Consider the following 27,643-nt stretch of genomic DNA (forward strand, 5'->3'; position numbering starts at 1 on the left):
TGTATGCAGTCCCACAATTGCAGATCTATAAGTGTAGTCAATTTTGAGGAGGCCCATATTGCCTTCAGAATGAGGAATATATAATCTTGGTGTACACTGATTTGTATAAATCATTTGATAAGCATGAAGCATTTTTCTTGTTTTTCTGCCCAACTGATCCATTACCTATTGGAGTCAATCACTCCAAAACTGTAACTTAATACAGGAAGAGCAAATTGGTTTATAGCTTGAACTTTGTTCCCAGATGTCAGAGCTGTTTTCAGTATTAGTTTTAGTCTTCTGAAGTATTCCTTACTGAGTTTTATTTGCATTTGTTCATGTCTTATTGCTGATCCTTCATCAGTTTCCAAATATTTATACACTCCTTCCTGCTCAGGATCCTCTATATCACATTCCTGTCCCAGATCGATCTTTTCTTGGTGCTGCTGCTTCCTTATAGCATATTCCCGGTTTAATTTCCCAAGTCTTTTTGGTCTCTAATACCATGATGGGAATGGACCCCATTCCTAAGTCAAAGTATGATTAAAGTTCGTGAAATCAGTATTGTTTCAATCTTTGATGTTAGCCAAAAGTCCTCTTAGCAGCAACTGCAAAGTACCCATAAATGTCCCTTCTGCAATTCATAGAGTAACATGTATTGGAACTGTGTGACATGCATGATGGAATCTAAAACAATGTTGGGATGGTTCTATTAAGCTATGGGATGGAGCGAGTTGGACAGCAGTACTATGGCCAATGTGTTATTAAATATATAAAGAGCTCTTTACTAAAGTTCTAGAAGATGAGGGACAACATTGCAGTTCAGGAGAGTAAGCAAATTAGACGGTGTTACAAACAGTCTCAGATAACTAAGTTATGTTTATAAGCAATGAGAGAGCCATACCAAATTTAGCAGTTCTGTGCTATGTCATTATACTTTTGTACATGTTAAGCAGGCTGCAGAAATTATAGACTGCATTTCTTTTGTTAAATTGTCGGACCTTTATTGAAATCCTTGGACATTTAGAGCTCCAGTAGTCTAACCATTCAGGAGATAATTCTAATACTTGGGAAATTAGCCTTTGGTTAACCACTATGGGGCTTCAGTTGTGGCAGACAAGAGTCTCTTAAAAGGAATTTTAAATCTTCACCCAGCAAAGATTTTTTTGCATTAATGCTCTTCCTTACCCTGTCCCTGTGTGCTGAACATGAAATATGTGCACATACCACCTCCAGTGGGGTCTCTGCATCCCTAATGCCATCTTATGCTGTTATGATGCAGCCTCAGCTGATATTTGCTTGTTGATAACTTTCATATCCCCATCTAAGGAAGTTCCCATCACAGAAAACCTCATTTCCTTATATTTATACTACAGAACTCACCATGGCCTTGTTATTCCTTCCTCTCCTGACTGTAATACCAAGTGATGGGTCTACAACTTGGCACCTTGTCACCAACATCACATGCAGGGCAATGACATTGATAACAGTGGAGATAGCTACCTATGCTGACATATTCTTGAACATTTCTTCTAAGTCTGTGCAATCAACTGCTGCTATGGCTCAGGGTTTAATTATTTTAATGCATTTTCTCTACTCATTATATCAAGCTATTAAATATGCAACTGTAAAATGAAAGTACTGAACGCTTTTTTTTTTTTTTTTTTTTGTCTAGAGTTGGGAAAATCCTGCTCATGGCGCTGTTTGTGAATTTTGTGGACAGCAAACAATACCATTTTCTGCAATTGGACAACTAAAAACTACAGACACAAAAATGGTAAACTTTGTTTTAATTTCCTATCTGCATTATCTTCACAAATTAGAACTCAAAATGCAGTTTTGTTATACCTGTTTTTATTATTATAGAGCATCAGTAAATTTCAAATTTTGTCCTATACAATGCTGAAAAATATGAGGCACAAAAAGCCAGGTGGCCATGCAGTGAATCTGCAGATCCTGCAGTAAAGAAAGGAAAAGGTGTTATCAGTGTTGGAACAGAAGTATAGTTGTTAGGGTTGTTTCCTTACAAGACCATTGTCCAAGTATGGTACTGAGCTCCATTTAATGCCTGTGTAGAGTTTGCATATTCTCACATCAGTGTGGACTTTTTCCAGATACTCTGATTTTCCCCCCAAAGGCTTGTCACTTAGGTCAACTAACTACTATAAGCTGTCCATAAATAGTGCATTTGTTCCTGCACTTTAAGTCTGAGTTACTACTCAGAAAAGTTTTACCATAAATTTATTAACTTAATTAAGAAATTATTAAATACTTTAATATGGTAACCTGGTGTGCAGCAAAGCAGAGCAGGTCAGTGTGTGATGCACAAAAAGTTATATATTCCATGCACTAAAACAGAGAAACTTCATATGTAAAGGAGGGATTTAAATGCAAGAAAATATGTTTTAGTATATTATGGCTTTACTTTTTATCTTAAAATATAATAGTTAAATATTTTTGAACTAGCACAGCTATTATTCTTAAGTTCCAGATTTCTGCTTTATGATTTGTACAATTACAGGACATATTGGCCCCTATTACAGTAAATATAATTTAACTATAATGCTGAGTTTGAAATGCAGAGTGTCCTGCTTTAGGGCAGATAGCACCATTTATTGTCTCTTCACCCCAGATGCTTTTTGGGTGTCTTTCTCGTGTATGCCGAATCCAACAACCATGCACGTTCTGATTAATTTCTAAGTGCGATGTCTTAGATTAGGGTTACAACCTGGTTTATTATCTGATGTAATTAGTATGGCACCCTCTTAATATAGCAGCCCTCCCCTCAGACATGTAGTAGGTATATTGCTTATCTTATCGTAATGTTGAAACTGTCAGAAACAGTACTATAGTAACGATGCATAACCATCATTATTGCAGGCTTTTAGTATCTCTACAAAAGAGTGAGCACCTCTCTTACTAATATAACCCTTTCACTTTAATAATGCAGTAATACAGCACCACTGCTTCCATGTAAGCCCTTTGTGACATATCACATTATCATTCAGTATTCATGAAATGATGGTAAAAGTAATACTACCTTCAGAGCTGTCCAAAATTCAATGACTTTTACTAAACTGCCAGATTTTGCAAATATAGTCTACATCCCCAACCAATGTATATAACTCATTTTCAATGTGCTACTATAGTTTAGATTTACAGTTTTAGAATTTTGCAATTCTAGCTCTTTTCCATGTTTCGTATCATATTAAAGTGTTTCAGATATAGCATTATAAGTTCTTGCAGAATTTCTTGTTCTTGCAATATTATAGTAAAATACAAAATATTTTTCTATCATGGCATTAACAGCTGAAATGTTATGCTTTATTGGGAACTAATTGTCCAAATCTTAAAAATACAGATATAGGGGCAGATGGTAACCAAGAAACCAACTAATTCAATTGCTAGGAGACAAGGCAAAGATGATGTAAAGGAATTTATGCATTGTAAATTTGGTTTGCACCAAGGGAAGCCAAGACTACATAGAATAAATTATTTCAAGTTAAATGACAATTCTAACAGTTGCATGAAGGGCGTCACTGTTCATAGGTTCATGGGTGTGTGTACTAGGCTAATGGCCCTGGAGCCTTTACAAGCCTAGCCCATAGAAGTGCTCTGGCATCGTGCCACCCGATGTTAATTCCCAGTGACTCTATCAAGTACAGCCACTAGAGTGATTCCGAGGGTGAACTTTCTATTACCTATCCACTCATCAAAATTTCTCTTGAAAAAGGTCAGCAATGTGCTCTGCTTGACATGTGTTGGAAGTCTATTCCAGAGCAAGGGCAGTCTCTGGGTAAGGAACCTGTCCCTCCAGCATATTCTATTGACTGTGGTAATGAGGTTGAGGTCTCTGGAGCATGTGATGTGGAGGGATTGGGATTTCTTTAGATGTAGCATTTCTAACAGACCTAGGTCAGACATGGCTTTGTAAGTCAAGCAGAGATCACCTCTAAGTAGGCGATATGAGACAGAGAATAGCTGGCGTCTTTTAAGTCTGCCCATGTAGGACATGTATTTAATGCCTATGACCCTCTTCATGAGGTACATCTGTGGCCTCTCCAGGTGTTGCAGGTGTTTAGTGAGGTACATGCCAAATGGGGCATTATACTTGATGATTGGTCTAATGAGGGAAGAGTAGAGAGGGACAATGACCTCTTTCTTCCTGGAAGCAAAACCATTGGTAGTGAGATGAGCCACATAGAAGGACTTTCTGACCTCAGCGGCAATGTGGTGGTTGAATGACAGGTTGCTGTCAACCTGCTTCCCCAGATCTGTTATAACACCTTCAGTGTTAAGTGGGCTCCCATCAGTGTGATAGTTAGTGGGAACTGAGTTTTTACCAAATGGGATGACAACGCATTTTTTGGCATTAAGCTTAAGGCCATGGTTTTGACACCAGTCATTGGTCTCAGTGAAGCCCTTTTGTAGGATGTCTGCATCACTTGAGGAGTTAATAATGGCTCTCAGCTTGCAGTCATCTGCGAACTTGGTCAGCCAGAGTCCCTTTGTGTTGGCGTGAACTTCTGAGAAGTACATGCCGAACAGGAAAAAACCCAGGACAGATCCCTTTGGGAGTCCACTCATGACTGGTCAGCAGTCTGACTTGGAGTCTGCTACTTTCACACTGTATGTTCTATCTGTGAGCCAGTTTGCAACCCACCTAGCGATATAGGGGTTGATGCCTAGTTTGGTGAGTTTATTAATAATTCCCAAGTGAGGAATGGTATCAAAGGCCTTGGCCAGATTGAGGTAGGCTGTATGCACTGCCTTACCTTCACCCACAGCCCTGGTGAATGACTCAAAGAAGTCAACCAGATTGAGCAGGCATAATCTCCCTTTCACAAAGCCAAATTGCATGGGGTCTAGAGATTGGAGATTTCCTATATCTTTGTTAAGCAAGTCCATGATGATGCACTCCACAGCTTTACATATCAGACTAATCAGGCTAATGGGGCAATAATTCCCAGGGTCTGTAGTCGCTCCACCTTTATGGAGAGGGATGACTGTATCAGTGTGTCATTCGGTAGGGACAAAGCCTGAGTTGAGGCTGTGACTGAACAGGGCACACAGATGTTGTGCCAGTTCGCTTTGCAGTTCATGTACAACACAGCCAGGGCTATTATCAGATCCCATGGAAGCTGTATTCTTTGCCTTGGACAATGCAGCTTTGACCTATGGTACAGTAATGCTGGATGCCTGGCATTCTTCCGGTATTGTGATTTGTCCTTTGGGGGGAGACAGGAGTAAAGTTGGCACTGAATCTGTCAGCTAGTATGTTGGCAATATCTTTTGGCTGAGTATAGGAGGTACCATTGTGCAGTATCTCAGAGCAAATCTGGGTATTGCCATGGAGGTTCTTGATATAGCTATAGAAGGCTTGGTGATTGTTTTTAGTGTCTGCTACAATTTTGCCTTCATAGCTGACTTTAGAGGATTTGATGAGGGAACTCAACTTTTTCTTGAGACTAATAAGGGAATTTTTCCAGTCTTGGGACTTCACTTTTTTCTGCAACAGTTTCTTCCTTCTGTTGTAGAGTTTATTAATGGCAGGAGACCACAGGATTGGCTTCCATGTTTTGGAGGAGAGCATCTTGGTTCTGTTGGGTATGGCTACTTCCATGTGTAATGTTCGTACAGTGCATTGGTGTATGATTCAGCAGTCATGCAGCTATTTTCCATTAGCAAGGGTACCATGAAGTTAGTCACCTCTGTTTTTAGGAGTCCAAAGTCATCTTTGGAGAAGTTGTTCAAGGTGGATACCTTTGTGGCGGGGGAGGGTGAGATGTAGATTTCCAAGGTGATTAGTTTATGGTCGGTTCTCACCATGGAGTGATTGACTATTGGTGTAGAGCAATGGTCACCCATGTTAGAAATAACCAGGTCAAGGATGTTGCTTTCTCTAATGGGGTCAGAGTGAGCTGGTCCAGGGCATTGGAAATGATGAATTCCAGGAAGCATTAGGCCAGTGTATTGATGCTTGAGTAGTTTTCCCAGTTGATGGAGGGGTAGTTGAAGTCTCCTAGTAAGACAGTATTGGGTTGGACCTTGGTAGATTCCAAGGTGCTTAGGAACATGGAGTGAGAGTTAGTTGTACCTGAAGTATCTCAGATGCGTTATGCTGGGCTACTAGTCTGGAGGTGTGCATATCCTTTCTGAATATGAAGACACCAACACCTTTGTAGCTTCGGTCCATGTTTTGTGGCCAAAAGGTGTGGAATGAGTTATAGCCTGGTAGCGCAGGGGTACTTTCTGCTGCTTTAAACCAGGTCTCCATTACAGCACTAATGCCAATGTTCTCCATTTTGAGGAGTGCTTCGCGCGAGTGCATCTTGAGATTTAGACTTCTAGCATTGAGCAACATGACCCTCAGATTGCATTTATTTATAGCTGTTATGGTGGTAATTTGGTCTTTGGAACACTGCCTAAGAAAGGCACTATAGGGGTGGCAAGAGCCTTAGCCAGTACCCGGAAACGCAGGGGTGACAGATGCAGGCCATCTCTGGCAAGGCATCAAGGTCTGTCAATCATGTCATCCCAAGCAGACAAATACTGGATCCCCTTAGAATGACACCAGAAACTTAGCCAAATGTTGAAGTTAATCATTTTTTTTGTACTGCTGTATCATTCTGGGTGACAGCAGGATACTGCTCAGGGCTAGGGTCATACCTGCTGGGCCACATAATCTGAGAGCTCCACCATGTCTCTTTTCATGTAGTCCATGGAGGTGCTTCTCAGGTCATTCACACCCACATGGACAATGACAGATTCATGCTTGTACTTGTTGTGGAGTGACCTACATGCATGTGTTATGTGTCGGATTCTGGCACCTGATAGAGAGCTGACTGTTACCTTCTCCTTATTCAACCTAGTGAGTGGGACATATTTGTGCCTCACTGTTGAGTCACCTATGATTAGTGTATTGGGCAAGGTGTTTAGCCTTGATGGCTTAGGTTGAAGGGCACACTGTGGAGGTGAGCTATGTGTCCTGTGGTCTGCACTGTGTTGTGGTGGTAGAGTGTGTTTCTGTCTTGGAGGTCTCTGCTGTTTGGGTAAATTTCTATTGAAAGCCTTCACGAAGGTGGGTGCATGGTTTGTGTTTTTATGTGAAAGCTGTGATAGTGGGTGTTCTGGAGGGCTATGTGTTCTATGTGGTGTGGTGTAGGTGTTGACCTTCTCCTCTTGACCAGCTAGTCCAGTCTTGGCTTGAGAGTGCATGGCTTCCAATTTGGTGATATAAGTGCATCTCTCACAAGTCTGAGTGTTGGGAGGTAAGAGGAGAGGGTTGTCTGTGCACATGAGGCAGTTGCTGCACTGCCTCAGAATGCCCAAGTGTACCAGGTTAATAGGAGAAAGCACAGGGAACAGCCCTTAAATCATGCCAGGAAGTGTGGTCAAAACTACTAAGTACTGGAGCTATTTCTGTGAAGAATGACTATGCTGATGGGACTTAGGTGTGCTACAATAATTGCTACAAAAACCTGTTGAAGTGCAAAACAGTTAGGCTATTTGAAGTGCAAGAGAGAAAGAACTAGCAGGATCTAAGGGAAAAACTGAAAAGCAGACTTTCTGGCACTAGTAGTAGTTTGCCTGAGCTTGGTGCTGCAGTGCAAAGCTTAAACAAGTGCAAACCCACACAAATCGGGGCTTTTAAACCAGAAAGTTGAAAGGGATGGAAAAACTGCCCAACTGGCCAATAAGCTACAATTTCTGGGCCAGAAACCACTCCTCTCATGGAAGATAGGCTGCCTAGTGGTTACCATTCCCACTGACAAGCTAGAAGGCTTCCTCCAACATAGAAAGGCTTGCGGGGGGGCTCAGAAGCTTACAAACAGTCCTGGATACAGCGAATATCTATCAGGGCTAGACTAGTTACAAGAATGGCAGGAAACAAGCTTAAAACTTTTTTTGAATTTTTTACAGAAAAGCTGCTAAAACAGCAGTAAAAACAATTCAAATGCAGTGCAAGCCAGCACACTTGAGTTTGTAGCAATATTAAAGCAAATACAGTTTAAATAAATGCAATTAAATTAAAAAAAATGACTAAAAATAAGTGCAGAAAGCAGTAAATTAGGAAAAAATCAAGATGGAGGCACTTAGAGTATCAAAAATAATACCAGCAAATATATAAATAATTCAGTCAAGCAAAAATTAAGACATTGCAGAACTCTGAACAGTTAAAACAGTGCCAACAATATACTTATCAGCTCTATATTTCCAGATTGTTGGAGAAGCACACTCAGTCAGAACACAAGGAGATCCTAGCAATGTTAGATTCTAACAAAGTGTATTTTTTTTGTAAAGTGGAAAGGGAGAAAGGAGTAACAGAAGATAATTCAAGATGAAGAAACTAAGTGGGATGGTCTTCTCAAATGTTCTCTCTGTATTAGGTAGAATGAGCTGTTGACACTAGACTGGGAGCAGTGTCCCAGATCAAATTTATAGTAGGGGCAGGCAACTGAGATTGAGTACAATGCCCCATTCGGAGATTGAGTACAATGCCCCATTCGGAGATTGAGTACAATGCCCCATTCGGAATGTATCTGACCCGACACTTGCAGCAGCTGGAGAGGCCACAAAAGTTCCTCACCAAAAGGATAAAGGGTCTCAAACATCTGTCCTATGCTGCCCGACTGAAAGAACTCCAGCTCTATTCAGTCGCTTACCGCTTGCTCAGAGGTGACCTTTGCCTAACATACAAGGCCATGTCAAACCCAGATTTGATGAATATGCTTCACCTCAAAAAATCTAGATCCGTCAGAGCCACAAGGGTGGGAGACTTAAACCTCGACACGGCTATTAATAGGAAGTGCTGGAGGGATAGATTCATCACCCAAAGACTCCCTATGCTGTGGAATAAAATCCCGGTATATGTGAGGCAGAGCACCTCGCTGGCCTTGTTCAAGAGAAATCTTGACCAATGGATGGGAGATCGCAGATATACCCCAGGGATTACCTCAGTGTCACTGCTCGACAGAGGCACAGCAAAATAATGGGTATAGTTCCCCATACTAAAGGGGTGGCGTAAGCCACAAAACTATGGGCTAGGCTTGTAAATGCCCTCGGGCAGATAGCCTAGTATGAACCTATGAACCTATGAACCTATGAACTGCAAAGCCACCAAGTATAAGAACAAGGTACCAATAGGGAGGAAAGGTGGGAAACTGTTTTAGGCAGAAAATACTAGCCAATCAACAATTACTCTTACTAAAGTTGAAGAAAGGCTTCTGCTAAGCCAAGATGGCCTGGAACATGTGATCAGAACAAACAAATAACCAGGCCAGCAAACACTGCAAGCAAATAACCAGATCAGAGACCGCAAATCTGAACTGGGCTATGCTACAGCTAATAGCTACACTATTTTAGGCGGAAAACACTACAGAAATGTTTATCAAAGTAGAAAAACAGCAGTGAGACACTAAATGAAAGTTTTAAACAGATAAAGGACCAATGAGACTCTAGAGGATGTTTTTAACTGCAAACAAATCAATTATATGATACACTCCTTGGCACGAAAGGCAGACAATTTTAGTACAACTGTGCAGATTAGTTTATAGCAATAAAATACATTAAAATGTATGCAGCAGACAATAAACAGTTTTATAAATGGCTAGAATAAGCAATTGTTGTTGTCTTTCGGCTTTTCCCAGTTAGGGGTCGCCAAAGCAGAATTCTGGTCCACTAATGATTGGCAGTAGATTTTGATGAACACCGAGGTGCCAGCTTGACGTTCAACCTTCAACGAAGGCACGCCCATTTACACATGTCTTTTGAATGCCCACCCAACCATGGGAGGGACATGCAGACTCCACACAGAAGGCACTCCCCGCACTCCAGCTGAGAATCGAATGGGAGAACCTTGGCTAGAATAAGCAATAACTAGTAAGAATAAGCAAAAAAAATATGATACTTATTGTTATATATCACAGATCAGAGTTGTTGTCAGTGCCCCTCCTCCACTCAGCTCAGTGTGTATAGACAGAAATCCTCTCAAAGTTGGTGCTTTAATACCAGGATTTACAACCTGAAATAACTTCAAAAAATCTTAAAGGAACCAATGAGTGCTTACTCCAAGCCCTAGACCAGCCAGTCTCTACCAGCCAGCAGCCAATCAACAACAATTACTCTCACTATACTTAAGGAAGAATGGCTTTTGCTAATCCAAGATGGCCTGGAACATGTGCCCAGAACAAACAAACACAGCAAACAAACAACCAGAGCACAGACAGCAAACCTGAACTGGGCTGTGCTACAGCTACTAGCTACACTATTATAGGCAGAAATCACTACAGAAATGTTTATTACAGCAAAAAAAACAGTAGTGAGCCACTAAATGAAAGTTTTAAATAGATAAAAGAGCAAGGAGACTCTAGAGAATGCTTTTAACTGCAAACAAATCAGTTATAGGATACACTCCTTGGCAGGAAATCAGAACAAACAGATGCTTAAAAATGGAGAACATTTCTAGTTAATACCTTTCACACAGTGAAACTAGCTAAAAATCTTTACAAACAGTGTGACAATAAAAACCTTATTTATCAGTCTCTGTAAGGCAGACAATTTTAGTACAACTGTGCAGATTAGTTTATTGAAATAAAATATAGTAAAAAGTATGCAGCAAACAATAAACACTTTTATACATGGCTAGAATAAGCAATAACTAGTAAAAATAAACAAAAAAAAACAGGATACTTATTGTTATATATCACAGATCAGAGTTGTGGTCAGTGACCCTCCTCTGTTCAGCTCAGTGCATATAGATAGAAATCCTCTCAAAGTTAGGGCTTAAATACCAGGATGTATAACCTGAAACAACTTAAAAAAGCTCAAAAGAACCAATGAGTGCTTACTAGAAGCCCTAGACCAGCCAACCTATACTAGCCAGCAGCCAATCAACAACAATTTATCTCACTAAAGTTGAAGAAGAAAGGCTTCTGCTAAGCCAAGATGGCCTGGAACATGTGCTGAGAACAAACAAACACTGCAAACAACCAGGCCACAGAGACCGTAAACCTGAACTGGGCTGTGCTACAGCTAGTAGCTACACTATTTTAGGCAGACCACACTATAGAAATGTTTATCAAAGCAGAAAAACAGCAGTGAGCCACTAAATGAAAGTTTTAAACAGATAAAGGAGCAAGGAGACTCTAGAGAATGTTTTTAACTGCAAACAAATCAATTATATGATACACTCCTTGGTGGGAAATCAGAACAAACAAACAGATGCTTACCAAATGGAGAACATGTCCAGTTAATACCGTTCACACAGTAAAACTAGCTAAAAAAGTTTTACAAACAGTGTGACAGTAAAAGCCTTATTTATCAGGCCTTGTAAGGCAGACAATTTTAGTACAACCATGCAGATTAGTTTATAGCAATAAAAATGAGTAAAAAGTATGCAGCAGACAATAAACAGTTTTATAAATGGCTAGAATAAGCAATAACTAGTAAAAATAAGAAAAAAAAACAGGGTACTTATTGTTATATATCACAGATCAGAGCTGTGGTCAGTGTACCTCCTCCGCTCAGCTCAGTGTCAAACTTCCATGGGTATTTTTTAATGTGTGAGAGAGAGGAAAAATTACTAGTACAACAGCATCATACCTCCAAAAGTAAGTCTGTCTTACTGTGGAAGAGATGTAAATAAGTGGAGGTTGCAAAGTCAAAATCCCAAACATGGATCCAACGTTGTATTTCTAGCCAGTTCTAGTTCTCACCTCACTACATTTTTGGTCATTTCCTTCTTCTACCTGAGTAGGTAGGACACTGTAAATACATTTTTTCAGCACACATCATTTCTTGAAATAGAATTTTACCCTTCACCTGCACACCAGCACAATAGAATCTAATGTTGACCATGAAATCATAGTTAATAACACTCATTACCCTGATCTCAGTCCTTAATATGACATGCATGGTAAGACAGGTTCTTATAAATTAACCCACCACTGCTTCGTTTGGTACCAGATAGAAATCAGCTGTCCTGATACTTGTGTCACATATCACACCACTTCCAAATGAGTAATGTAACTTACCCTCCAGTCCAACATGTCTGCATCATAAATGCTCCCTTTTTTTCCTCCTGATGTATCTGATATATCATTATATTAGGCAGACCTATGTGCTTTCCCTTTATTGTTCTCTTACACTTAAACTCAAACCACAGCTCTTTCAAACCAGCAACCTCTTATTTATCTACTTTAGATTACATTAAGCCTTTAAATTGTTTTTACCACCATTTACTTGCCTATATTTTTGCTCTTATGTCTGCTTTCTTCTGAATTACTCTTCAGTACCTCACAATGCTGCACTTATCTGTTTTTGCCTTCTGTTATCTTTAATTCATATACCTATTATACCAGCCTCTGTTAAATATCTTGACTTGTCTTATCCACATGTGTTGTTTACATTATTTTATTATCTTATTGCCTCCCTTTGCATTTGGTGAGGAAATCTTGGAAGCAGACATGCTCACGGGAGTTGCAGTCTGAGATGATAATAGGTATTATGGTGACACAGCGGTGCAGAGGTCAGCATTTTTACTTCATAGTACTTGGACATTTGGTTTAGATCCTAGCTGATATGTTGTCCGTATGGAATTTGCATGTCCTCCATGTATTCACATGCACATTTGATGCAGTCTTCAGTTTCCTCCTACATACCAAAGACATGATGAATGGTGATCTGATGATACTCCAAGCTGCCATGTGGTGCATGTGCAGTGTGTGTCTGAGTGAGCTTTTTTGCAGGTCACTGAGTTCTTCTTTTCATAGTACAATCTGCCTGTATCACAAGATGAAGAGGATCAAAACAATGACAACTGTTTGCCATTGGAACTGTCTGTTGGTGTAGTGTCTGTATGTGCTCTGGCAAGTGTATTTCTCTATTTTGTGTAACCATGGAGTTGATACATACACACACACACACACACACATATATATATATATATATATATATATATATATATATATATATATATATATATATATATATATATATATATATATATATATATATATATATATATATATATATATTTATATAAAGTTGGGGGGTTATGGGGAGCCTGCTCATCTTTATCAGAGTGCAACAGGTCTTTCCTTCCTCCAACAAAAAAATCTTCACCCTTCTGCATTTTGAACATTTGCTTTCATCATTTTAATTAGCTGGCTTTTAGATAATTGATGTTTTGTAGTGAAACCATTTGAGTGTGTAGGCATACTGGGATGGACTGATACCTCGCCCACCCTGGCCCCTACCTTATCCCCACAGACCTACAGAGTACTCTGTCAGAAATATTTGGTGAACAAATGGGTGCAACTAAAGTAATTATTTTTGAGGGGGATACAGGATTCAAAATGCCTAGTAAGACCTTGCTAGGTTTAAATCTAGGGCTGACAAAAAGCAATTACTAGTAAATGGAAATCAAAGTTTAGACCAACCATATTTGAAGTACTGAATATTGTAACAGAGATAAAATAACTGGAAATGGAATCCTTATAAAAGGGTAGGAGCTAATTACATAGAAAACATGGAAATTGTGGGAACAATACATGCATAAATATTATGAAGAAGTGAGGTTTAAGGGAAGGCAGGAATTGAGCAATTTATGTAAGGCTGGATTGATGATAATTTTACTGAATATAAGTGATGTATAATGCTTATAACTGTTGTTAATATGGATTGCTTTCTTTTACATAAATGTATGTTTGCCTATGTCACAAGTGCTCATTCACTAAAGATGTTAAACAAAGCATTCTGCACAAAGCCAAAACTGTGTGTGTGTGTGTGTGTGTGTGTGTGTGTGTGTGTGTGTGTGTGTGTGTGTGTGTGTTGTAGGGAGGCAAAGGCCTAAAATCAGTTGCTTTTTTCAAATATTACTCTAACTCATTTTAAAAAGTCAAGAGAACAACATGCTTTGCATCAGCATGTGTTTCTGAACATTAATGAAGTAAGAAATTCTAGTCTGATATTATTAATTGACTGTGGTCCTCAGTAATTTACCAGGAAAAAAAGACATATGAAGGACAGGACAACAGTATAAGGCAAAATAAGGGAGCATTAAGAGGTGTGATTAGCATTTTAAAATGAAAATGAGCGACTGTTCTTTATATGTTTAGGAGAAACTGTTTCCCACCATGTGTGTCATTACCTAGGCATCCTTTTGGGACCTTTTCATTTCTAATGTTAGAAGTAAAGGCATTCAACACAATACCCCACTCAAGCATTGCTGACCAGCTCTCTGAGTTAAGCATAAATCCCTATATAACTCATTGGAGTGCTGGTTGGCCCACAGACAGTACCCAAAAAGTCAGGATGGGTGAGACCACCTCCACCAAGAGACCTGTCATTAGCAGAGTACCTCAGGTCTCCATGTTGGATGTGTTCCTGTTTGGCATCTACTTCTCAAAAGTGAAGGCTAACATTAAAGGTCTTTGGTTCACAAAGTTCAAACATGACTGTAAATTGGGAGCTATTACAGATTCTTCCCAAGACACCAACATCTGTAAGAGGGTTTATCACAGACAAATGACTGATGCCAAAGACATTGCCTAAAACTCAATTCCACAATGTGCATTAGAATGCCCTTTGAGAAACTGTCAGTCAGTTAATTACTCCATCTATAAAAATATCCATAAGACCTTTCCATAGGAATCCCAATTTTAAACTAAATAATCAGTTGATTGATCTTAGTAAATTCCCATTAATAGTTAATTTGACTCTGATTGATGATAAAGCATATATTAGCACATAAATTACTCTTTTAACATTATATTAGCATAATACTGTTATTAGGAATATATTAAAATTTGGATGTATATGTGGAGCTAACAATGTTTTGAAAATATGTATGATAGAATAATGACAATTTTTATGGAAGCATTTCATGTAGATATTGTATATAGTTTTGATAGTAATAGTAGTGAATTATGTGTGTGATTTTATTGTATTTTGAAAATATATATCAATAAAAATTTATTATGGAAAAAAAAAAAATATCCATAAGAGTCAACCAAGTAGCACATGATCTAGGAACATATGTAGACAGCAATCTGACCTTTAATCAACATGTAGATAAGATAGTAAGAAAACCATCCTATGTCACCCAACATATAGGTAAGGTCATGGCATCTAGGTCCAAGGAAGTTATAGTACCACTGCATTTGGCCTTTATCAGACCTATCATCGAATACAATGCTCCCTTTGGCATATATCTAACAAAGACACTTGCAGCAGTTGGAACACCCACAAAGGTTTCTCACCAGTAAAATTCAGGGCATGAATACCCTGTCCTACAATGATCACCTAAAAGCTCAGTTTCTGTATTCGGTCTCTTAAAGGCTGCTGAGAGTGGATCTTTGCCTGGCTTACACAGCTTCCTCAGACCCAGCCCTGATAGATCTGTTGCACATACACAAAACAAACAACACCGGAAAGACTACATCCAGGGATCTGAACTTCACTTGTGGCATAAACAGAATATGCTGGAACACAAAACAAACAGCACCAGAAAGGCTATATCCAGGGATCTGAACTTCACTTGTGACATAAACAGAACATGCTGGAGTGACAGATATATCTTTGAAATAAATGTAATGGTAGCATCCCCATCAAAACCTAAAACCCTAAAGAATTTTTTCCAAGGCAAATTACGTTCTATTAAGTGATAGCTTAGGTAATTTTAAAGCTTCCCTAACCTCGAAAACATGGAGGCCTATGTAGAAGTAAACACGAATGTCCTGTGCAACCACTTAAACAACTGCATAGAAACGCCAGTACCTGACAGAACTAAACCCAGGTCTAGTCACAAAAACAAGCCACACTTTTGGACTCCTGGCATAAATAGGCTATACAACAGAAGGAAAACATTCCCATCTAGAATGAAGTGGGAGGGTGTACAACAGATACAAAATCCAAGACTAAAATAGTATCTGAAGCAAAAGATAACCACAAAGCATTTTTAGTTATGTCCGAAATCTTAGGGGAAACACTCAACAATGTGCTAAGTTGGCTATAGATGGCACTACTTTTACTCATCCAGAAGACATAGCAAACCTGCTGGCCAATAAATTAAATTCATATTTCACCCCTTCATCACCTCCATTCATTAGCCATAAAATACCCCCCACCATTGCTTTTCCTGTTATCCCAAAAGAACAGGTCATCATTGCACTCTCTAAAGAAAGAAACACATCATCAATTGGCCCTGACAGAATCCCAGGATGCCTTTTAAACAGCTTGAAACATGACCTAGCAGACCCACTCAGATCTCTATTTAAACACAGTCTCCAGACAGGCTTTGTCCCAGTAGAGTGGAGGACAGCAACAGTCATCCCCCTGCACAAGGAGGAACCATCAAATGACCCAGTAAACATAAATCTGACTAGCCTCATATGCAAGGTTATGGAAAGGATAATCATGGAACTGATTAACAACGCCATAGCAAATCTCCAGACTCTAGATACAACCCAGTTCAGCTTTGTCAAGGGCAAGTCCTGCCTGCTCAATCTGGGGGACTTCTTTGAGAAAGTCACCAAGGCCATGGATGAGGGTAAGACACTGTATACCACCTTCCTTGACCTGACCAAGGCATTTGATACAATACCCCATGTAAGTATTATAGATAATCTCACAAAATTGGGCATAAACCTCTATATTATCAGATGGATAGTCAAATGGCTCACAGATAGGACACATTTTGTTAGAATGGGGGAATCCACATCCAGTAAGAGGCCAGTCACCAGTGGAGTACCACAGGGTTCAATGTTGCCCCCCCCTTCTGCTTGGGATATACTTCTCAGATGTCAAGGAAAATGTAATTGGCCTTTGGCTGACCAAGTTGGCTAATGACTCCAAGTTAGGGGCAATCACTGACTCCCCAGACAATGTTGATATCCTACAGAAAGGTGTGACACAGACTAATGATTGGTGTATCAGAGCATTTGGTTCATAGGTTCATAGGTAGGTACTAGGCTATCGGCCCAAGGGCCTTAGTAAGCTGAGCTAACAAGGTTCCCTGGCTTATGCCACCCAAGAAAGTTAATTTCTTGTGCCCCTGTCGAGCAGAGCCACAGAAATGATCCCTGGGGTGTATTTCCTATTTCCCATCCACTTATCAAGATTTTTCTTGAAGAATCCTAATGAGGAACTTTGATTGACATAGATGGGTAGCTTTTTCTAGAGTATAGGAAGTCTCTGGGACAGGAATCTATCCCTCCAGCATGTCCTTTTTATTGTGGTGACAAGGTTTAGGTCCCTAGAGCATGTAGCTCGGAGGGATTGTGATTTCTTTAGGTGTAGCATGTCCAACAGCTCTGGGTTTAATATAGCTTTATATGTTAGGCAGAGATCTCCTCGGAGTAGGCAATATGCTACAGAGTAAAGCTGGAGTTTTTTTGAGATGGTCAGTGTAGGGCATCTATTTGAGGCCAGTAATCCTCTTTGTGATGGTACTTCTGTGGCGTTTCCAGCTGTTGCAGATGTCTTGTGAGGTATATTCCAAAAGGGGCGTTGTACTCTATAATGGGTCTAATGAGTGCTGAGCAGAGGGGAACAATGACCTCTTTTTTCCTGGATGAGAGCCCTTTTTTGATGAGGTGTGCCACATAGAAGGATTTCCTGACTACTGTGGCGATGTGATTATCAAAGGAGAGACTACTGTCCACCTGGGTCCCAAGGTCTCTTATCACACATTTGGCATTAAGTAGACTGCCGTTTATGTGGTAGTTCATGGGTACAGAGTTTTTACCAAAGGGGATAACAATGCACTTTTTGGCATTGAGCTTGAGGCCATGCCTCTGACACCAGGCATCTGTTTCAGTGAGGCCCTTCTGTAGGATGTTCACATCATTTGGAGACTCGACTATGGCTCCAAGTTTGCAGTCATCTGCAAACTTCATTAGCCAGAGGCCTTCTGTGTTAGCCTGTACTTCAGAGAAGTAGATACCAAATAGGAGAGGTCCCAGGACTGAACCCTGTGGTACTCCACTTGTCACTGGTTTGAAGTCAGATTTGGAGTCTGCAACCTTTACAGTGTGGGTTCTGTCAGTGAGCCAGTTGGCAACCCATCTTGTGATGTAGGGATTTATACCTAATTTAGTGAGTTTAGCTATCATTCCAGAATGGGGGATGGTGTTGAAAGCCTTGGCAAGGTCAAGATAGGCTGTGTGAACCACCTTACCCTCGTCTACGGCTTTGGTGACTGCCTCAAAGAAGTTGATCAGGTTCAAAAGGCATGATATGCCTTTCACAAACCCAAACTGTGTGGGATCCAGAGTTTGGAGGTTACCAATGTCTTTGTTTATGAGTTCCATAATGATACAGTCCATGGCCTTGCAGACCAGACTCATCAGGCTAATAGGGTGATAGTTCAGAGGATCAGTGGTGGCTCCCCCTTTGTGGAGTGGGATAACTGTTGCTGTGTGCCATTCAGTGAGCACAAAGCCTGACATGAGACTATGATTGAACATGATGCTTAGGTGGGGAGCCAGTTCATTCTGAAATTCATGTAAAACGCAGCCTGGGATGCTGTGCGGTCCCATGGATGCTGTGTTTTTGGTTTTAGAGAGTGCAGTTTTTACCTGCATAGATGTGATTACAAGGACTCTGCATTCTTCCTGTATAGAAATGGGCCCTTTAGTGTGTGAGAGGGGGGTAAAGTTAGCACTGCACCTATCTGCCGGGATGTTGGCAATATCAGTTGGTTCTCTAATTTTCGTGCCATTGTGCTGTAACTCTGGGTGTTGCCATCGAGATTCTTGACATAGCTATAGAATGCTTTGTGGTTGCCCTTAGAATCAGTGGCAATTTTGTTTTCGTAGCTAGCTTTGGAGGATCTTATAGGGGATCTCAGCTTCTTACTGAGGCTGACCAGGGAGCTCTTCCAGTCATGGGATTTTACTGTTTCTTCCCTCTGTTGTAGAGTTTGTTTATGTCAGGGGACCACCAGATTGGCTTCCTTTTTTTGAGGATAGTATCTTGGTTCTGTTTGGAATAGCATGATCCATGCACTCATGTAAGTGCTTATAGAGTGCATTTGTGTAGGATTCAGCAGTCGTAACTGTATTGTCCATCTGCATGGGTTTTGTGAAGTTCGCCACTTATGTCTTAAAAAGCATAAAGTTGGCTTTGGAGAAATTTTTTACCATGGTTTCCTTAATGGTGGGTGGGGGCGGGATGTGGATATCTAGGGTGATTAGCTTATGGTCAGATATGACTAACAAGGAGTTGACTTCAGGTGTGGAACACTGGTCACACATTTTGGCAATGACTAGGTCTAGGATATTGTTGTCCCTGGTGGTGGTGTGGATAAGTTGATCCAGGGCACTGAAATTTATGAATTCCAGAAAGCATTAAGCGAAAGAGTTGGTACATGAGTAGTTTTCCCAGTTAATGGTGGGGTAGATGAAATCAAACCCTCCTGCAAATTACAACATTGATAGCACCCTCCCTAAGAATGGACCCAGTGGTGAGAGATCTGAGCACTGAGATAGATAGTAATCTGATCTTTTACCACCATGTATCCATGTTGGTGAGGAAATCCTTATATGTGGCTCAGCTTATAAGTAAGGGCCTGGCATCCAGATCCAAGGATGTCATAGTACCACTGTAATTAGCCCTTATCAGACCAATAATTGAGTACAATGCACCCTTTGACACATACATCACCAGGCACCTGTCACAGCTGGCACATGCTCAGAGATTTCTCAACAAAAAATACAGGATATAGCCAACATGTCATATGTAGACCAATTAAAAGCCCTGCCATTGTATTCAGTTTCCTACCGATTACTGAGGGGTGATTTGTGCCTGACCTACAAGGCAGTCTCTGACCCAGCCCTGACGGAAATGTTATATAGTCGCAAAACTAACTGCATGAGGGTTACCTGCTCCAAATATCTAAACCTGATCTCTGACACAAATAGATCATGCTGGAGAGATAGGTATGTGTCTCAGAGATTGGCCCTCCTCTGAAATAAGCTTCCTATTCACATGAAGCAGAGCCCTTCCCTGACCATCTTCAAGCACAATCTGGAGCGATGCATGGGAAATCGCAAATTCATTCCTAGAGTGGTGCCCATGTCCCTTATGGACAGAGGCAGCCTGTAAAAATAGTCAAAACCCTGCTTGCTGACACTTATTTTTCCCTACAGAAAGAAAATTGAGTAAAATCTGGGTAAAACTAGTTAGGTTTCAAAGGGCTCTTGAGACTTTAGCCTAGTATTCTTCTATAAAACTTTGAACCTATGTGTCCCAAAGGATCCCCACACTATGGAATAAGCTTCCCATTCATATAAAACAGAGTGCATCCCTGAATCTGTTCAAACAAACCTTGACAATTGGATGGAAAATCATAAATGTGCCCCCATTCTGGCCCCTATGTCCCTTACAGACAGACACTGTCAATAAGAAAAATATTATCCTAACACCCCCTCTACAAATCCTTAGTTTATAGTTACCTCCCTAGTAAAATCCCCCCCCCCCAGTATAGATAGCAAATGGTTTGGGTGTGCAGCTTGGCTTATAAGGGTGATTAGCCTAGTAACAACCTATGAAGAGGCACCAGAAATTGCATTTGTTTCTGTCAATGCAGCCCAAACTACATTTCCTCCAAATATTGCTCGAACACTTGAGGCCCAGTCACTCATATTCCTGCTGTCTAGTATTCCAGTGTCTCACACTAGGAAGTCGATTACTTTAGTGTGCAACTCCTAGATGCCCAAGACTTGGGCACATGAGAAATGGATATTGGTCCCTAAATGCCACTTTAATTTTGTGCTCCTTTTTCTGAAACTAAATTATGCCAGCATTTTTAGAGAGTCTTTTGCCTTTTAAAGCTCTGACAGTTTCTTTTAAGCCTTCTATATGTGGTACTTCTTGCACCTTGCTTCATTCCTACCTTTGGGAAAGATGAGGACACCCTAGCCTTGGAAGACCAGCTTACCTCTTCTCCTGACCTATATACTGACACTAAGGATGATAAACCCATTTCTTAATTTCATGTGAGGATACTTCCCTTAGAGAAGCCCTTCAGTTTAAGAAGGACCATTAAAGTCAGGTTGTAGAAAACTTTCATCACCACAGAAGTACATTGATCTTTCTAAAGCTAGAGGCACCTAACTTACTGTATAATCATCTTATTTCCTCTTTTATAGGCATTTACAAACAGCTGCAAGGGTGCAGTCACCATAAAAGTAAATGTTTGAATGTAGAATCAGTAATGCAAGAAAGTTATCTACCTTTCCACCCTCCTGACCAAATTCTGTTGGTCTTTTCATATGGTTAGTTCTGGTCCCTGGCACAGTCAAAGGTATTTGTGTGTGTGTGTGTGGGGGGGGGGGGGTGCATATGCACATGTGTTATTAAACATAATGATTATTTGTTTCTATGTATGCCTTTTTAAGGGTGTCTTATTGTTGGTAACATATACTTCTGCTCATTATTTATCTCCTGTATCTAGGGTCATTTTTACTTGGGATTTGAGGCTTTTCTGAGGCACTTTAGCAATTGTGGTGTTGTGTAAATGCATTTATTGACACTTAGTTCTGTTTGGCTCTATCCTCAGCTAAGATCAACCAAGGTTCCACAATGCAATCTGTCTTTTTAGCCAACCTTCTTCTAATATCCATGACTTCAGCATGCATATACTTGCAGCCACAGGGATGTCCACTTGCTAAAAAATAGACCAGGGACTGACATCTTCCTGCAGCCACAGGGATGTCCACTTGCTAAAAAATAGACCAGGGACCGACATCTTCCTGCAGATAATCCCTATGCTTTTTAAAATTTCTGTAGTTATACTTTACTATCCAGTTATTTGTTATTATAGTAAGTATACTCATACCACTCTCCACTGTTATATAATAATCACAATGTTCATGATTTGCTAACAAGTGACTCAGGAAAGTAGTAATAAAGTTTCAGCTTCAGTTAAACAGGTATATTTTACAGTAGAAAACACTGATCCAAAAATGGCCATTTTCAGATTCGGCCTGTAAGGAAAAATGGTAACAGTATAAAATCCATTTAAGAGTTTTGATGCAAAATAAGTAATAAATTTGAAAATAATTTATTTATTTATTTATTTGTCTTTATTGACCAGGAAAAGTTCATTTTCCACAGAGGCCTTGGGAGAAAAGTTCTACATTCATGTTGCATATGATGCAAATTTATAACTGCAAGGTAAAACATCTGTACATGAGACTATTTACATGACTTTTTTGATATTTCTTACATGAACATATTATTTTAACACAAAAAAAGAGAAATTGACATATATTGGTTAATTATCAAATAGAAAAATAAAATGCATTATAGTTAATGTATTTGTAGCATGATGACTGTAGTGGGGTATTTATGAGGTTAGTAATAATTTACAGACAGACAAGTAGTAATGTAGCTTAACAACTGATGATGAGAGATATGAAAGGAGAAATTATGGAAATGAGCAGGAGGATAAATGGACAGCGAAGGAGTTGTAGTTAGTGGTAGATGTGAGAGAAGGATGAAGAGTAAGAGTTTAGGAAATAAGTGCAGTATGAAGAGGAATGGTAAGGTACAATAATACTGGGAAGCAAAGTGGCTGTAAGAGTTGGAGAACAGTAATCTGAGTAAACCTAGCCAGGAGAACATGAAGAACAGAGCCATCTAGGTGCAGTTTAAGCAAAGTTTTGAAACCATTTAAGTTTTCTATCCATTTTAACTATGTGGGGATTCATTCCAAAGTTTTTCACATAATGGAAGTAGAGAGAGTTTCCAACAGTGCTGAATGTCTTACTGATACATAGTAGGAGTTTATTGCTAGAGTGAAGGTCTCTAGTGGGTGAATAGTACAGTTGAGTATGTTGTAATATGGGGCATTTTTCTGGAGAGTACCACAGGTTGTGAACAATGATTAGTTGTGAGCATGTCAACTGTTTTGGGAGTTCAAGCCAGTTAAATTGGTTTAATGCAGGGCAGTGGTGTATTCTATAAGTTTGGTTGGTTGCATATTTAGCTGTTTTGTTGCAGCAGGAGGCTAGTTTAGTATTATACACAGTGCTGATATTTGTAAGAATAAATGAAACATATAGTAGAGAAAGAAAAAGATATTCTTGCTTGATCTGTCAGGTAGTGTTTAGCCCTATAAAGGGAGCCAAGTTTTTTGCTTTGTTGTCTTGATGGAATGAAGTATGTGGTGATCATGTTTGAGAATGCACATATTATGACTCTGAGTAGTTTAGTTTAGCTTATAGTTTTTATTTTTGTGTTATAATTTGAGTTAATCTGAAATGTGTGTTTCTGGTTAAGGTGTTGTTTTAGAGTAAATAGCATAAGCTTTATTTTTTTTTATATTAAGCAGCAAATTAATATTTTTAGCCATATATCAATGTTAGTGAAAGATTTTTGAATGATTTCCTGTAATTTTGTTATGGATGGGCAGAACTGATAAAGGTTGAATCATCAGCATATTATACGAGAGTGGCAAGTGTCATAACACTATGAAGTTTATTTATGAAAATATTAAATATAAGGAGCTAAGTATTTACCATTTGGAAACTCCAAAAGAGACTGGTTGAAATGCTGAAAGGTTTTGTTGCCATTTAGTTGCCTGCTGATGACTGCATAAATAAATGTAAAACCAGGAGATGGAGGGGTAAGTGAGTCTTGCAAGTTCAGAAAGGGGCTTTTGGTGGGGCACTGTGTCAAATGCTTTGGAAAGGTCAAGGAAAAGTGAAGAAACAAGGTTGTCCTCATTTCTGTATTGGTTTACTATGTTGGTGAAGTTGAGGAGGGCAGTAATAGCACTGTGGTTGGGTCTGAAACCATGCTGGGTGTTGGAGAGGAGGTTGTGTTTGGTTATATGTATCATAAGCTGAGGGTGAATACATTTATCAAGGAATTTAGAGAGGGGTGATAGGATGTAATAGACCTATAGTGTGTTAAATGTGTTGAAGCACCTCCTTTGTGAAGGGGTATAATAATGGATTTTTTCCAGATGGCTAGGACATTGTTCTGAATTATTGACCAGTTGATCAGAATAGAGACAGGGAAAGTTAGTACTTATGTAGTTGTTTAGAGGAACTCCATGGGAAGGTTATCAGCAGCTGAAGTTGTTAATTTTAATTTGGATAGTAATTTTCTAATGGTTGGTGTTGGGATGGGCTGAAAACTAAACTACACCATGTTGCTTTTGAGGATAGATGACAATTGGAAGGGTAAAGTGAAGTGGTCATTGACTGGTGATAGAACTGAATGGATAAAATGAGTGTTGAACTGAGTGGCAGTGGACTCTTTGTTGTTTGAAGTAGAAGGACATGGTGTAGAGGTGTGGCCAGGTTGTAATAGTTTATTAGAGAGGACCAAAAATGGATTGTTTTGGTGCTGTTGCTGGAGATTGCTATAGTACGATGAGCTGTTTGGTCTCTTTTGTCAACCACATTGTTGTGTTAGCTTTTACCCTTCTTGTCCTAACTGGTGCTAAATCATTTAGTATTTTTAGGAAGGTGTAATTGAAATGAGTAACTGCTTCATCTAGGGGCATCACTCTTAATACATTCCAGTTGTAGTGGGACAGGGCTGTAATAAATGTGTCTTTGTCAAATTTGGTTAAATTGTATATTTGTTTATAGATTATATGTTTGAGTGAAGCATGTTGTTGTCTTATTACATAGGTTAGGAAGTGGTCACTTATAGAATTTGGTAAGCAACCAGAAGATTTTATATTATGGTGTTTGTCGATATCCAGTCACGTGCGGATTTCCTGTTAGTGCTTTTGTTAATTTTGGCGGTGGAGCTTATTAGTTGGGTGTGGCCAAATAGGTGAAGAGAGTCCCTGGGTTTGCTGCTATTAATGGATTGCCAGTCTATATTTAGGTCACCTAAGATGAAGGTTTCCTGGGGGATGTTGCCAACTATCCAGTGTAGGATATTTTCAGCTATGGTAATTTTGTTGTCTGATGGGATGTATACTGTTGAGGTGCATATAGAATTCCTTAGGTTGATTTTGAGCTATGCAATGAGAAGTTCAGCATTATTAAATTCTGAGATATTTAGATGGGTCATTGTTATTTCTAAGTTGTTTTATAAATAATAGCAATACTACCTGTTTTTTTAAGTTTTCTGTCCATTCTAAGTATTTTGAAACCTGGGGTGATCATTTTGTTGTCAGTTATTTCTTGTTTTAACCAGGCTTCAGTGGTAATAAGAATGTCTGAGAAGTAAACCTCTAGACATGGATGGATATCATGAATTTTATTGCAGATAATCTGAGGTTAATGTTGAAAAGAAAGAGACACAAAACAAGAAACAAGTGAAACCCCAAAATGGAAACCAGTAAAATGCAAAAGCACTTGTGAAGCAGTGTGTCCAATGTAAAATAAGTGATTTATTAAAAGGCCAGCAAAAAAAGTTGCTGCTTTAACTGAATCACTGCCTTTTCATTTCAAGACTTCTTCAGATAAAATTCCACATAAAATTGTTGCCTTTATATATCAAAAAACTCTACCTATTAATTATACACTATCCAATAATAGTCAAACACTCATTAAAACAAACTATATATTTAAAAAATAATCACAATACATGTTCTGTATAAAAGATGCTATGCATAAATAAATGCTGCAGCCTGTATATGAAATTAAAAACTTGTAAATTTATAAATATTAAAAACTGATATATAAAGGTAACAATTTTATGGGGAATTTTATCTGAAGAAGTCTTGAAACAAAAATGCCTTGATTCAGTTAAAGTGTTTTTTTTGCTGGCCTCTTAACAAATTGCTTATTTTGTACTGGACAATACTGTTTCACAAATGCTTTTGTATTTTATTGAAAAAAATGAGGTTAGATTCATTACCTGTTGGGAAAATTGTGTTGGGAGCATTGGAAAGTAATGGGTTGGCCATGGTGGGTAGTTGAGGCGTGGGTCTGGGCTTAGGGTGAATATCTCCACTAAGGTTCATGATGGAGGTGGGGTGAGTAGAGGTATGGAGCCATTTGTATTTGTATTTGACTTTTGGTACTGCAAATAAAGTGCTATTCTTAACTTTAATATTTCTATAAGAGACCACATCTGAGCTTGTATACTGGTACAGAGAAGGCGAGATAGACAGGGAGAGAGAGGATTTTGTGATGTAATAAATGTGTGTTTCTGATGGAGTTGGGATATGATGTGAGAATATTATAATACTGAGGTGAGCAAGTGTAGTGAGTGTACAAATCAGAACCATTGATTTACTGTCATGAGTTAAGATGGTGAGAACTTAGATGGTTTGTAGAAGACGGCGGAGGTATGGTAAGATGATAGCTGTGTGGTATATTAATGAAAGGAGTGTTATGAGAAATGGAGAGAAATAGGTACAGTAAAGGGTGAGAAGATGTTTGCAGAGTGGTATATAAACAGTTAAGGTAGTGGACAATAGGTTGTATGCAGAAAGCTGTAGGTATGAGTGTATTGGCATGGGGAGGTAAAGAAGTGAGTAGTGTATAAATGAGGGAGGAGATAAAAATGTGTATTGATGAGAAGAATAGTAGTCCAATGGAGTAGTTATAAGTAGTTATATGAGTATCTAAAAACAGTGCTTTTTAGGTATTGGTAGGTATTTATGTATGCATGTTTTGATTTATGTATATATTTAAATATCTATATATATTATAATTTATAGATGTGTGTGAAATAAATGTACAATTAAAAATATTATAACATTATTTGATAATAATAAAGAAATGCATGTAACACTAACGACAATAACAAAGTTTAATAAAAAATGAGATAATGAACTAAACACTAAAATAGGCATGAAATAAAATAAATGGCCATAAAACAAAATTGTATATCAAAATTAAGTGTGACTGTAAGCTTAGTTGATAATCATTGAGAGAAATAGACTGTCTGTCCAAATCTCTCTAAACATGTTCATATAAATTGTAGTCTTGTTTTCTTCCCAAGCAAGAAAATATGAAAGCATTCCTGCATACTCGGGATGACTATAAGAAGTAACCTACTGGTGGACAAAGATTAAATTATTGATCATCATTTGCCAGATATTCAACCCACAGTAGATCAGAACTCCACCACAAGAAATTACTGCAGGGAAGTTGTACTGGAAGTAATGTCCTTTTCAGGGGTAATACAGCCCTTCTTTGAGTTGGTGCAACCATGGAGTTTGTGTTTGTGTGTGTGTGTGTGTGTGTGTGTGTGTGTGTGTGTGTGTGTGTGTGTGTGTATATATATATATATATATATATATATATATACATGTGTGTGTGTGTGTGTGTGTGTGTGTGTGTTCAGATGAATGTGAGGGGCTTGTATCCCATATTGGGGGGTGCAGGGGGGCATTTTTTTCAGGGAATGCAGTCTGGGGATTCTAATACTCAGTAACTTTCCATTTATCTCCTCATAGTAGAAGTATCCATAAAAGCACACAGGTATTACATTGAGAGGACAAAGCCATTAACACAATATTTTCAACTAATGTATCCCATGGAGTAATAAACTGTTATTTTGGAGGGGCAAAAGCATAAGATCTTGGTGTAAAAATGTGAAACTCCTGACTAAACCCCTTAAGCAGTTAGATGCGTAGTTCAGTAAATCTGACTAAAATGAAGAGCTATGCCTATGCACTGTAACAGACAGCAAGAAAACTGCTCTTATCAATAGATGTTATTCATAAAGCTTATTG

The 27,643-nt window shown here is 39.0% G+C and overlaps 1 protein-coding gene across 4 annotated transcripts in view; it reads left to right on the plus strand.

The window, feature by feature from the left end:
* ERICH6 (glutamate rich 6) overlaps nt 1-27,643 on the plus strand; it is a 419,490-nt gene that overhangs the window by 138,799 nt on the left and 253,048 nt on the right. For 3 of the 4 annotated variants that reach the window (XM_044063744.1, XM_044063746.1, XM_044063748.1), the window contains one exon: nt 1,655-1,756. The exons of the other annotated variant lie outside the window; for it this stretch is intronic. In XM_044063744.1, coding sequence (XP_043919679.1) covers nt 1,655-1,756 — 102 coding nt within the window. The remainder of the gene's footprint in view (nt 1-1,654; nt 1,757-27,643) is intronic. 4 annotated transcript variants of the gene reach the window in all.

Source organism: Protopterus annectens, chromosome 2.part2 (assembly GCF_019279795.1).
Source record: "Protopterus annectens isolate FY-2018-M chromosome 2.part2, PAN1.0, whole genome shotgun sequence".
NCBI lineage: Eukaryota > Metazoa > Chordata > Ceratodontiformes > Protopteridae > Protopterus > Protopterus annectens.